Source organism: Acinonyx jubatus, chromosome X (genome assembly GCF_027475565.1).
Source record: "Acinonyx jubatus isolate Ajub_Pintada_27869175 chromosome X, VMU_Ajub_asm_v1.0, whole genome shotgun sequence".
Taxonomy (NCBI): Eukaryota; Metazoa; Chordata; class Mammalia; order Carnivora; family Felidae; genus Acinonyx; species Acinonyx jubatus.
The window spans coordinates 95703473-95717210 of NC_069389.1; the positions used below are offsets into that span (position 1 = coordinate 95703473).

General features: G+C 48.1%; 1 protein-coding gene across 2 annotated transcripts in view; it reads right to left on the reverse strand.

Annotated features, from left to right (window-relative positions):
* Positions 1 to 13738, reverse strand: part of TMEM255A (transmembrane protein 255A) — a 56100-nt gene that overhangs the window by 13239 nt on the left and 29123 nt on the right. For both annotated transcript variants that reach the window (XM_027054241.2, XM_027054240.2), the window contains one exon: positions 6011 to 6173. In XM_027054241.2, coding sequence (XP_026910042.1) covers positions 6011 to 6173 — 163 coding nt within the window. The remainder of the gene's footprint in view (positions 1 to 6010; positions 6174 to 13738) is intronic.

Below are 13738 nucleotides of genomic sequence, written 5' to 3' on the forward strand. Positions count from 1 at the left end.
TTGGGAGATAGTGCACCCCCTTGAGATCATGAGCAGGGGAGGGGCAGAGAGAGGGAGAGAGAATCCCAAGCAGGTTTTGGGAGCCAAGCAGGCTCACGAACCGTGAGATCATGACCTGAGCCGAAATCCAGAGTCGGGCACTTAACCGACTGGACCACCCAGGCACCCTTCTATTTTTTTTTTTTTTATAGTATATTACTTGTGTCATTCCCCCCCAATTTATTATTTTGAAACTTTCAAACCTATAGAAAAGTTGAAATCACTTATTTATGTGGTTTTCAAAAACCAAAAAGACAAAGACAAGAATAAGGCCCAAAATGCAACATGTCACATCGACAAGGCTGAGCAGGCTACTGCGCTTGCTGTGACGGAAATGTGACGAATCACAAAGGGTTTGTAAAAGTCGTGAGGATTCCTGCAGGTTGCAAGCTTGCTAAGGAGCTCTCATGCACACGTGAAGGGTACGTGTTTCTGTGTTTCTCACCGGCCCTGCCGGCAGAAGGCAACACCCTAGCAGTACAAAAACCCATGAAGGACCAAGCAGAGTATATCGATCCCCTTTTGTTTTTGGCACACAAAACGGCACTGAAAGAATTTAATGCCATTTTGATAACATGATGGTGCGTGTAGCCCTTCAAGGGTTAAAGCTGATCTTGTCCAGGATGGGGAGTTCCTGCTCTCAACAGGGCCGAAACACTGCTAAAGGAAGTCACAGCTCATTAGTGCCCAAGTAGGGTTGTCCCAAGCAGGACCTGACGTGCCGCATGGGTCAAGGCGCGGGGTAAATGTTTTGCCCGTGTTCCATGGCATTGACACGGCTTCCATTCGTGTGGATAGCCAAGGGCTGTCTGCAAAATCAGTGTCTTCGTTCTGGTACGTATCTACTCCACGTGAACGGAGAGCAGACGCTTCCTCTCAAGCAATGAAAATGTGTGGGCAGGCTTTGGCAGTGGCCACGGGCAGCCACGTTGGGGTGTTGGCAGAGGACTCTTCCCTTATAGCAAGTTTCAACACAGTTCTACTGCTCTCTTCCTTGGAGTGGGTTACTGTTTACATCTCTGGGAGCTTTGAAGAGCTACAAACCTCAGGCATCACAATGCAGCTCACGGACAAGCAGAGAGAAATGTCTGTCAGCCCCTCCCATGGGTGGGGGGGGGGCTGAGGTCCTTGACCAACTCCAAGGCCTGGCTCGCTTTCTAGAGAAAGAGTGCTCAGAAACGCCTTGACTTCGCCACCAGAATTCTAAGAAGAAATCTCATCCCTGAGGAGGTCCCAGAAGTCATGTTCCCTTGGCCTTCTGTTAGTTAAAAACACGCCCTCCAGCTCTCGCAAGATGAAATCAGTTCATCTATGCAAATAAACTAAGCCTAGCTATAGAGAAACAATCACGCAATGTAAACGTTATCTATAAAAATTGTTGTGTGCTCAGCGAGGCTGGGGGCCCAGGCTAATCTCTGAAAGGAAGTTCACTATTACAGAGAAAGCAACACAAGAGGAAGATTGAATAAGCCCAGGAAAGCCACAGAAGACAGGAGAGTCAAGGGTAGAGGGTGTAGAGAGAATGGTGTGTGTTTCCGTTAAAATTCTGGGGCTCCTGGTGCACCTGGGGGGCTCAGTCGGTTAAGCGACCCACTTCGCCTCAGGTCATGATCTCGCGGTTCGTGAGTTCCAGCCCTGCCTTGGGCTCCTCGCCGACCACGTGGAGTCTGCCTGGGATTCTCTCTCTCCCTCTCTCTCTCTGACCCTCCCCTACCTGTGTGTGCTCTCTCTCTCTCCCTCCCCTTTCTTTCTCAAAAATAAATAAACTTTAAAAAATAAATAAATAAAATTCTGGGGCTCGGAAGTTATGACACCCCCATTACTGATCAGTAACATTCTGAGCTCCAGGGAAACAAAAGGTTACTAGGAAGCACAGGAAATGGTGAAAGCAATCTTGCCTGGACAAAACTGACTTTATTCTGAGGCAATGATTGTGGACTTTTTAAAGAGGGCCACTTTCATTCCTCCCCACTTTACTCCAAACCATAGACACCAATTAGGAGAAAATGGCAAGATATAGTCACTTTTGAAAGACTCATCTCAAATTCTTATATCTTTGGTCAACAAACACTTCACCAAACATTTCTCAAAGCTCCTTTGCCCCAGGGCACCTGGGTGGCTCAGTCGGTTAAGCGTCCGACTTCTGCTCAGGTCATGATCTCGAGGCTCCTGGGTCCGAGCCCCATGTCGGGCTCTGTGCTGACAGCTCAGAGCCTGGAGCCTGCTTTGGATTCTGTGTGTGTGTCTCTCCCTCTGCCCCCCACCCCCACTTGTTCTCTCTCTCTCAAAAATAAATTAAAAACATTAAAAAAAAAAAAAAAAAAAGCTCCTTTGCCCCAAGCCTCCTCTGGTCAGGGAATGAAGACATCCTTGTTCCTCTCAAGGCACCACATTCTGCAAATGGCGGCTCCTGGCTAATCCCGTTGACAGCTGCCAGCTAGCCCTTGGCTCCTGTCCTCACTCCCTGGGAATGGCTTTCACCAGCCAGCACCCCTGGGCCTCCCTGCGGATCCCAGGGCATTCCACTCACGGGGGTGGGGGGGGGGGCACACCACAAGTCACCAACTGCGTTTGGACCCAGGTCGAGGATTTTATTGAGGTTCACCTGTTGATGTTCGAGGTTTGTCTACACCACGTCTCAGAGTGACTGAAGTGGGGCACCTGGGTGGCTCAGTCAGTTAAGCGGTTAAGCGTCCGACTCTTAATTTCAGCTTAGGTCATGATCTCCCTGAGCCCCGCATCAGGCTCTGCGATGACAGTGTGGAGCCTGCTTGAGCTTCTCTGTCTCCCCCTCTCTCTCTGCCCCTCCCCTGTTCTCTCTCAAAATAAAGAAATAAACTTAAAAAAAATAAAGCGATCGAAGTAATGGCTCCTTCTTGGCACCCCATCTGAACATTCCCACTTACTCTCCCATCTCATGAATCGGATGCCCTGCCCCTGATCTTTGCTTTCATCTTTCGTTTTCCCCATTGGTCCTCCATTTGAGTTCCCAGGCCCGGCATTTGTATTTCCCTTGCCCTCCTCCTCGTTTCCTCTTAAAGAAGCTCCGGACAGTTGGAAACAACTCGCTTTTAATTGTTCTAAATTAAAGCAACTAAACAAAGGAGGTAATGTGCGGTAAAACACTTGGAGAACCGGAAAGGGCTATCCAAATGTCGGTCCGGGCAGCTGGGACGCAGCAGAAAGAGCAAAGCTCTGGCATCTGACAAACCTGGGCTCCAGTCCCAGCTCTGCTATTTAGTTCTGGGCAAGTCACTTGACCTTTGTTGGCCTATTTCCTCATCTGTTAAATGGGGGCAGTAATACTTACCTCATAAGGTAGTAATAGCGGGGAGGAGCGAAGGAAGTTAATTGCGCAAAAGCCCTCTGTGGAAAGTAGAGGCTCGTGATTCTACCTGTCAGGACAGACCCTCAACAAACCCCCCTTTCCCCTAAAGATCAAAGGTCACAGTGAAGTGAAGAGTCCAAAAATAAACCTGTACATCAATGATCCACTGATTCCTTGCAGGAACCCACAGAGCCTACTGAGTAGTCGCCCACCACCCACTGCATTTGCGCATCAGGGTAGCTCGGCCCCCTGGGTCTGAAAGCACTAGGAACGATCCAGATAACACTTAACATCCATCCTGATGTGCGATCTCCTGAACCCCCGACCTCCGGAGCTTCCCTTCCAGCAAGAGCGGCTCCCATTCTACTCAGCGCCTCCACTTTCACCGGCCCCCTGGGGAAGGTCTCCAAGAACACAGAGCATCCTTTGTTCAACCCACAAACAGCTTTTCTGAAGCCCTCCCGCCCCAAAGTTCCCTCAGGCCCAAACCTACAGGGCCTCCTCCCTCTGAGGGTCGCACCTCTGCTGGTGTGCCCCCCACTCCTTAGTGCTTGGGCATTCCCCAGTGGGGGGCGGGGTGTGGGAATGAGAAATGCGTGTATGAGAGAGGGAGAGAAAAAAAGAGACAGACAGACAGACAGACTGGACGTGAGTAGGGATGGAATTCTCTTGACTTCCAGTCACCAGCGGGAACACTCAATAACTTCCTGTCAACCTGCTTCTGCTGCAGTGTTTTCTCCCCCCCCCCCCCCCCCCCCCCCCCCCCCCGTCTTACCCTACCTTTCCCTTTCCATTGTTTAGCCTTTTGACAGGCCAAGGTCAAATTACAAACTATCTTTCAGGTTCCCGTTCCTCAGGGACCCCAGAATGGGACAGAAACACCCAGGGGCTTAGGGGCTATCTGACTCATTTCTGGGGTCAAAGGAGAACCCTTTTAAGCACAAAATAATTCCCTAAACATATGTGGGACGCTTCTTTAAAGCGGAGGCACTCAATCCTGGCTGCAGAGCAGAACCACCTGTGGAATTTTTAAAAAATACTGAGGCCTGGGGCGCCTGGGCGGCTCAGTTAAGCCTCTGACTCTTGGTTTCAGCTCAGGGCATTACTTCATGGTTCATAAGTTCAAGCCCCACATCGGGCTCTGTGTGCTGATAGAGAGGAAACTGCTTGGGACCCCTCTCTCCCTCTTTTTCTACCCCTCTCTGGCTCACACTCTCTCTGTGTCTCAAAAATAAATACACATTAAAAAAATATATTGATGCTTGGGGCGCCTGGGTGGCTCAGTAAGTTGAGTGTCCGACTTCAGCTCAGGTCATGATCTCACGGTTTGTGGGTTCAAGCCCCGCATTGGACTCTGGGCTGACAGCTCAGAGCCCGGAGCCTGCTTCAGATTCTGTGTCTCCCTCTCTCTCTGCCCTTCCCCTGCCTGTGCGCTTTCTCTCAAAAATAAATAAACATTAACAAATTTTTAAAATATTGATGGCTGGGCTTCAATTTAGACCAATTAATTTAGAATCTTTGGTGGAGAGGTCCAGGCATCTAAGCTATTTTTTAAAGTTTTTTTTTTTTTTTAATTCTGAGAGAGATTGAGAGACAGAGAACAAGCAGGGGAAGGGCAGAGAGGAGAGACAGAATCTCAAGCAGGCTCCGTACCATCAACGCAGAGCCCGATGTGGGGCTTGAACCAACAAACTGTGAGATCATGACCTGAGCCGAGATCAAGAGTTTGACGTTTAACAAACTGAGCCACCCGGATGCACACAGGCACCCCCAGGCATCTGGGCTTCTTGAGCCCCTCAGGTGATTCTACTCTAAAAGGAAGCCAGGTTGACAACCATAGCTCTAAAACTATTCTCTCCATAATTAGAGATCAAAGTTTGTTAAAGAAGCAAATAAATGCTTAGTAATGCTTTAAAAGCAAAGAAGGGAGGAAGCCCACTCTTACAGGGAACTTACTGAGTGTTGAGTCCCCTGTGACTTGGCGCGTGCGTGCACGTGCACACACACGCACGCACACACACACAAACATGGAAAGGAGTTGAGAGGGAGGATAAGGAAGTTGGGGAGGCTGAGGTTGAGGACAAGACCTGGCAAGCAGCTTAGCCCAGGGGTGGCCCTTCAGATGGAGAGAGAAGAGCCCAGATGCTCTTTCTGGAGAAACTCCAGGATGAAATTCCTGGGGACGGGGAGACCAGCATTACTCTTACCTGAGCTAAAAACCTCTTTGCTTCTATTTCTCCCAAAGTCAGTTAGGGGAAAAACTGCCCAGAAAGGTTTCTACTAAAAGTGTGTGTTTGTGTGTGGGGCGGGGGGGGGGGGGGGGGGGGGGGGGCGGGGCGTGAGCATGAAAGGCTGTGTTTATATAACCAGCATGAACGGAAGAATTGAGGACACTGGCTCTTCATCCCCGCCCCCAGGATGTACCTCAAGAACACAGGCAACTCATGTTAACAAGAAATTTTTGCCCACTAATGACATCGCCTGTCTCCTTCAGTTTGAGATGTTTGAAGGCAACTATATCCTTGAAGCAATTGCTTTGGAGTCCTCCCTTTGAAACGTGGGTCCCCCTTGCCTCCAACCTCCTAGCCTCCACCCTGGCCCCTGACAGGGGCCTCTGGGATAAGAAGCCGCTTCCTTCCTTACCATGTCCTTAAAGCCTCCAAGAACAGCAGCAGTGATGATGCCCAGGAACAGGCCGACGATGTTGAGGATGGTGGCGGACCAGAGCAGGTGGTAGAGGTGGATGATGTCCTGGCAGCTGCTGACGTCGATGTATTCGTAGTACCCACCGGTGATCTCCACCCGGCTGGACAGGGAGAAGCACACACCCGTCAGTCTCCCGGGAGCAGGCTGTCCCCTAGGGCTTTGGCTACTATGCAGCTCAGCGAAAAGACAGGTGAATAGGTGGGGAGCTATGGTAAGGGACGTCATAGCCATGAACGCACTGGGGAGCAAGGCACCGTAATAAATCGAAGTGCGAGTGCTGCTTAGGCAAAAAATAAATTGAAAAACTCACCTCCTACCTACCAGACAAACACTTGTTGCCGTCACCGACACGAATCCTAGACAGCGCGCATTCACGTTTACTACGTGCCAGGCACAGCGCTAAGCATTTTACATACGTGAATTCATTAAATCTGTGCTGTCTAAGACGGTAGCTACTAGTCACTGTTGAAATGCAAATGAGTTAAAATTAAGTAAAACAAAAAATTCAGGGGCGCCCGGGGGCCTCAGTTGGTAAAGCGTCTGACTTCCGCTCAGGTCATGAGCTTACAGTTCGTGAGTCCAAGCCCCGCATGGGGCTCTGTGTTGATAGCTCAGAGCCCGGAGCCTGCTTCGGATTCTGTGTCTCCCTCTCTCTCTGCCCCTCCCCCGCTCAAGCTCTGTCTCTTTCTCTCTCAAAGATAAATAAACATGAAAAAAAAATTTAAAAATTCAGTTCTTCAGGCTCACCAGCCACATTTCAAGTGCTCAATAGCCACACTTCTTACAACGTTTTTTTAACGTTCATTTATTTAGTTCTGAGATGGAGGGAGGGGCAAAGAGACGGGGAGACAGGGAATCCCAAGTTGGCTCCTCGCTGTAGCGCAGAGCCCAATGCAGAGCTCGATCGCACAAACTTTGAGACCATGACCTGAGCCGAAATCAAGAGTCAGAGGCTTAACCGACTGAGCCGCCCAGGGGCCCCCTAGCTACACTTCTAAGAGCCACACTAGTGGCTGGCTACTGCTCTGGACAGAGCGGATTACATTTCTGTCACTGCAGAAGGTTCTATTAGACAGCACTGCAAACCCTTATGATATTCTATGAGGTAGGTACTATCACCATTCCCATTTTCCTGACGAACAAACTAAAGCAGAGAGAAGTCAGGAACTCGCCCGAGTCATAAGTGAAAAAGCTGGGATCTGAATTCAAGCTTCAAAGATTTCACCGTTTCTCCTCTTTCAAAACAAAACATCAACAAACACAAAACAATGTCCCAGTAAAGAACTAAAGCCAAGTTGCTGCACAAAACCTGAATCTCACCTCCTTGTGGAGGCCTTCCCTGACCACTCTGTCGAAAGACACCCCCGCTCAGCTCAGTCACTGTCTATCACATTAGTTGCTACAGACTGAAATGTATCCCCCTCCAAAATTCCTAAGTGGAACACCTAACTCCCAAAATGATTGTATTTGGACACAGGGCTTTTCGGAAGTAATTAAGGTTAAATGAAGTCAGAAGGGCAGAGCCTTAATCCGATAGGACTGATGGCTTTATAAAAAGGACGAGAGAGAGAGAGAGAGCAAGTTCTCTCCATCTGTAGGCGCTGAGGAAAGGCTGCGTGAGGACACAGTGAGAAGGTGGCCATCTGCAAGCCAGGAAGAGAGCCCCCACCAGAACCCGGCCATGCTGGCTCCCTGATCTCAGACCCCGAGCTTCCAGGTCTATGCGAGAGTGAATGTCTGTTGTTTAAGCCACCTAGTCTATGGTATTTTATGATGGCAGGCAGAGCTGACACGTTAGCCTTCTTGAGCTGCTCTCTAGCACTCACTCATTACTGTCTGTCTCTTCAACTTGAATGTGAGCTCCGTGATGGCAGGGACTCAGTTCCTTTTGTTTGCTGCTCTCCCTGACACCTAGTGGGTGCTACATAAATCTGTGTTGAATTGATTAAGTGAAAGTTCCTGTCTTCTGGGATGTTGCAGACTAGTTTACAACTTGGCCGCTGGGATCGCTAATGAATCTCCAACATTGTGGTTCTTAAAATCACAACTAAGTGCCCTGGCATCAGGATGGTTATTACGTGTGACTCCCCTGTTGTAAGAACACTGGATGTGAAAAAGGACAAAAATGAAAGGTTAACCTCCAAAGGCAATCAGGGAGGGATTATTCACACAAGAAAAGACTTTTAAACTTTACAGGTGATTTTATTTTATCTCAGGATCCTTTAAAATCAGTGTTTTTCTGAGGAACTGAAATCAGTGTGGTTACGGGACAGACTGCATTGGAACCATTGGTGTGTTTGTGTGTACATGTGCCTGCCTGTGTATCAGCGTGCTGTTTGCGTGTCTGTGTGCACATGTGTCTTTGAGAAACAGATGCTTAAACACACAGGTTGCTAGGCCCAGCCCCAGTCCCACAGAATCCGGCAGAAAATCTTAGGGTGAGCCTTGGGAATCTGTGTTCATGAGCTCGCTGATGTTTGAAAGCCACTGTTTTATTTATTTTTTATGTGTTAGGTAAACTCTGCCCCCAACGTGGGGCTCCAAGTCACAACCCTGAGACCAAGAGTCACATGCTCCACCCGACTGAGCCAGCCAGGCGCCGTGAAACCCACGGTTTTAAATAGTAAGCTTCCATACTGAAATTTTAAAGGTGTCTTAATTCGTCCGAATTTGAACCAGATTTCAGTATTTTCAAGACTATAACTGGAGACCACCCACAAGCAAGGCGGACACACAGAAAGCTTAATCCCACTACCAGTGGCTCTCTGCATACATCAGGGAACACAGTAACTCCCAAGTAATTATTACTCTTGGCAGGTAGAATATTTTCTTTCTGATATTAAGTAAGAATATGTATAGCTATCTACCATCATAGATGTAGGTCAAATCTGTGATTTTGAAAAACCAATGCAATTATAATAACAAAAAGTTCTATAGAGTACTTACTATTACCTGGTACTATTCTTTGTTTTTGAATTTATTTATTTATTTTGAGAGAGAAAGAGTGTGTGCATGCAAGCGGCAGAAGGCAGAGAGAGAGGGAGAGAGAATCTCAAGCAGGCTCCACACTGTCAGCACAGAGCCTGACCGGGGCTCGATCCCACCATGAGATCGTGACTTGAGCTGAAATCAAGAGACGGACGCTTAACCGATTGAGCCACCCAGACACCCCCACCTGGTACTATTCGAAGCAGTGTGCAAACACGAACTCACTTAATCTTTAGAATAACCCTATGTGGTAGGGGCTATTTTTATCCCTGTTACCTACAGATGAGAAAATCAAAGCAGAGAAAAAAATTAATTAAGTAGTGGAGGTGAGCTTTGAACCCAGACATGCTGGCCTTGAGTTTATACTTTACCATGACAATTTCCTGCCTCTCAAAATCAAAACGGAGCCCCACTAACATAAATCATTGTTGAATTCTGTTACTCTATCATTATGAATTATAATCGAAAAATCAGATTTATATTTCATGCTACATTTTTTCAGATTACTTGCACATATCTTTTATTCTTCACTGAACCTAGAAGAAAACCATGAACCATAACATTGGCACCCAGGATATTAGACACTGGATGAAGAAATGATCCATTAAAGAGGGATCAAGAAAGAAGACATATTTCATTATCCTTTAAAAAACATTCTCGCTTCGGATATAAAATATTAACATATCCCATGTTTATTGGGATTTTAAAGCATTACTCTCATCAGTATCATATATTAATAAAGAGATTTATGCAGTGAGAAGAAAGTTGCTTACTGCCACGAAAAGGCATAGCCGTACAAGAGCTGTAAAAAGGCAGGCCTGTGAGTAAGGGTGAGTGTGGGGTTGGAGGGCTTGACAGTGAGCTTCTGACTTTCCTGAATGATCTTTGTCTACCTCCCAACACAGGGAGGGCAGGCTGGGCTGGGAGTGCGCACAGACAGGCAGCCCTCTGGAGTCGAACTGCATCTGGGTCCCAGCTCTGTCCCTTATTTGCGGAGCGACTTTCTTAACCTGGGGGATTTCAGGAGACAATGCAAGAAAGCAGCACTCCAGCACATAACAAGAGCCCCCCACAAAACATGTAGCTTTGTTGTTGTTTTTCCCTTCTAAGAGCCAGCCTCTGGCAAGGAATCTTTGAATCTTGTTCTTTTTTTAAAAAAAGTCTTAAATGTTTTTCTCATTTTTGAGAGAGAGAGACACACACACACAGAGTGCAAGTGGGGGAGGGGCAGAGAGAGAGGGAGACCTGAAACCCAAAGCAAGCTCCAGGCTCTGAGCTGTCAGCACAGAGCCCGATGTGGGGCTCAAACTCACGGACCATGAGATCATGAGCGGAGCTGAAGTTGGACGCTTAACCGACTGAGCCACCCAGGCGCCCCTGAATCTTGTTCTTAAAAGCATTGACACCTTGGGGCGCCTGGATGGCTCAGTGGGTTAAGCGTCCGACTTCGGCTCAGGTCATGATCTCGCAGTTCATGGGTTCTGGGTTCAAGCCCCACGACAGGCTCTGTGCTGACAGTTCAGAGCCTGGAGCCTGCTTCGGATTCTGTGTCTCCCTCTCGCTCTTTGCCCCTCCCCCATACGCGCGTGCTCTCTCTCTGTCTCTCTGTCTCTCTCTCAAAAATAAGCTGTTTTTGAAAATGAAAAAAATAAAAGCATTGACACTTTAAAGGCACAGACCACACCATGGTGCGCAGGGTACCAGTCTGTTTAAAAATACTCAATTATTTTAGATACTATATGTTTGGTTCCAGTTTGAGCAGGTTCGGCAGCTATTGAATTTTTTTTTTTTTTTTTTTTTTTTACTTAACCATGAAGCAAAAGAACATTAATATTTAGGTCTGGTTCAGGGTTTAACAAATTCATGCGGTTTGTTGCTGTTGGAGATTCATGATTCCACTTGGTTCAGCGTCCATGCCTGCGAGGCCCGCCTACCAGACCCTACCACTGCTTCATTAAGCTTCCTCAAACATTCTTAAAACTAAATCATTCATTTAATCAAAATCCTCCCATGGCTCCCCATTACCTTCAGGAAGAAGGATCCAAATGCCTCAGTTGGCCACAATCCGGCTCCAAAATGGAGTCCAGTCTCCAGCTAGGCCAGAGCCCTGAGAAACCCCAAACTGGCCATACTGGGTACTTCTTCCGAACCTGTGCTCAGATCTGTCTCCCTGCACGGAAGGTACTGCCTTCTGTTCTCTGCCTGTCCTAGCCTTTCCCACTGCTCAAAGCTTCCACAGCCATGTCTCTAGTGTCTTCTTCAAGGACTCCGGTGCCCATTCATTCGCTTTTCCCCTGGACTCCCATAGCCTCAGACAGTCTGTTCCTCTTAGTTTGGCACTTTGCGTATGTCAATAATTCAGTTAGTCACTTCGTCTAATGTTTATTGACAGCCTACTCAGCGCCGAGTACGGTGCTGGGTGCTGAAGCTACAACCAAGGTAGACGTAGCGCCTCCGTCTCAATTGTAACCTCTTGAGGGCGAGGGGCATCTCTTATACTTCTTTTGCGTCTCCCTCGCTGTCTAGCACAGTGGCAGAAACACCGCAAGTCATCAATAAATGTCTGTGAATGAGTAACTGAGTTCAAAGCCTGATTGTGGCATTGATCATGAGGTTGATTGCCCAATATGGGCTTTCACCCTCTTGCTCTCAACTTGCTGGGTGTGCCTGGAGAAAAAGAGAACCTCTCTGTTTCCATCCCCATTTAACAAAGCAGGAGGCAACAGATCTTGGCTAAAGCAGAAGGGCCTCCTTCTGCTCTTCCATAGGCGCCTGGAACCATCCACCAACTCTCGGTGGACAGGCAATGCCAATGGACAAGCTTGTGCATCTCTCACTGCATGTATTCTGTGTATGGGTCTAAGCTGCCCTCCCCCCAGCCCCTCTGGTAAGCCGAGTTCCTGAAGGGTAAGATTATGCTTTCCCCATACCTATTCTTCTCGAACAGTCCCTGGCACATAGTAGGGGCTCAATACAACTTTGTTGAAGCGGGGGAATGAATGAAAGTAAGCTGTCTTCTTCCATGTTATTGCCAGCTGAAGCAGTTCACCAAACCACCCCCATTTCCTTCCATTTCCTTTAGGTTACACACTGAGAACCAGTGATATTGACTTGACCTCTCCAAAGCTGAGCGAAGTGCTCTGAAAGGCAGCTGCTGAAGAGCTGTGTCCTAGAGAAAACCACCTTCCTGCATAAGGCTAAATGGAATCATCTATGTTTGGTATTAAAACCTGACTGCCTTGACGTCAAAGAAGGTCTGTGGGTTTGAGGGGACAGTAGAAACTCTGTTTCCATAGCACTGTACAAATGACTGCCTGATGTTTTTGTTCCCACTTTTTTTTTTCTTGGCCTCCTTTCCAGGAAATGGACTGGAGGAGCTGGCAATTGATTAAAAATAGGTTTTGTGTGAGGAAAACAAATACAGGCTCTGCAAAATTAAAGTCCCCACATCTCTCCGAATGCTTGCTGCTAGCTATGTTTAGGCCTGGAGTTCAGGTCTCTTTGGCGCTGGCTGGAAAAAGCCTCAGGTCAAGGAAAACCTTTTCCCTCTATTGTAGGATCATTACCTCTTAAGTCTCGTGGCCCTGGTTTATGACCCTAGTGGGACTGTTTCCTGATGGAAAGTTCAGTAAAGTCTTTTCCTGGTGGCTTTGCCCTTGGAAATTTAGCACCACAGACAGGGCCTTGACTGATGCCCAGGGCTGGGGTCCGGGCCCCAGGTAGGCGAAAACCATTTCCAGGCTTAAGGACCACGTCCCCATGACCCCTTTTCGTTGCCTAGTTCAATATTTTATCTTCCTGGTGAAAAGGGCGTTCTTCTTTTTGGTACTTTCCAACAAATGTCACTCCTGTTTCATTAGGCCTTTACTCATGCCCGGTCCTGTGCCAGGGACCGGGGATAGAGATAAGATGAAGTCATGGTCCCTGCCTCCAGAGAACCCAGAGTTTAGCACCACTCCTCATAAAGTTCCTTGAGAGCCTTGAAGACAATACTGCATAACTTGCTTTAAGAAAGTAAGAAAGTCAGGGGCGCCTGGGTGGCTCAGTCCGTTAAGCATCTGACTTTGGCTCAGGTCACAATCTACTTACTCAGTTTGTGAGTTTGAGCCCCACGTCGGGCTCGCTGCTGTCAGCCCAGAGCCCGCTTCAGATCCTCTGTCCCCCCCACCTCTGCCCCTTCCCTGCTCAAGCTCTCTCTCTCTCTCTCTAACATAAAAGAAACATTTTCTTAAAAAAGTAAGAAAGTCAGTTAATATGAAGTTCAGATTGACAGGAAGATAAACTGGGCTTAGTCTCCACTTTTGAAAAAAAAAATGCACCTAAGGACTCAACTGAATGGAATTTAAAGTAGGATTTAGTTTATTCAAACCTTTTCCAGAAACACACCTAAATTCAGAGAGAAAGGCGCGCCTGCAAGGAATCACTTCGCAGCCTCCCAGGGGGCCTCGGCTCCTCTCCATCCTGGGCCCGCAGGTGTGAGCCTGCTCCCAGCACCCCCCACCAGGAGGCCAGGAAGTGAGAAAGGAGGGGGAGCAGGCCAGAGGAGGGAGGAGAGCAGCGAGCTGGGCGAGGGAGGGGGGAAAGGAGAAGGAAGGACAGCGGCAGGGAGGGGGGCATCAGGGGAGGCCAAAGGAAAGATAGCAAAATAACCCCAATTCCCCTAGGACCTATTTTACA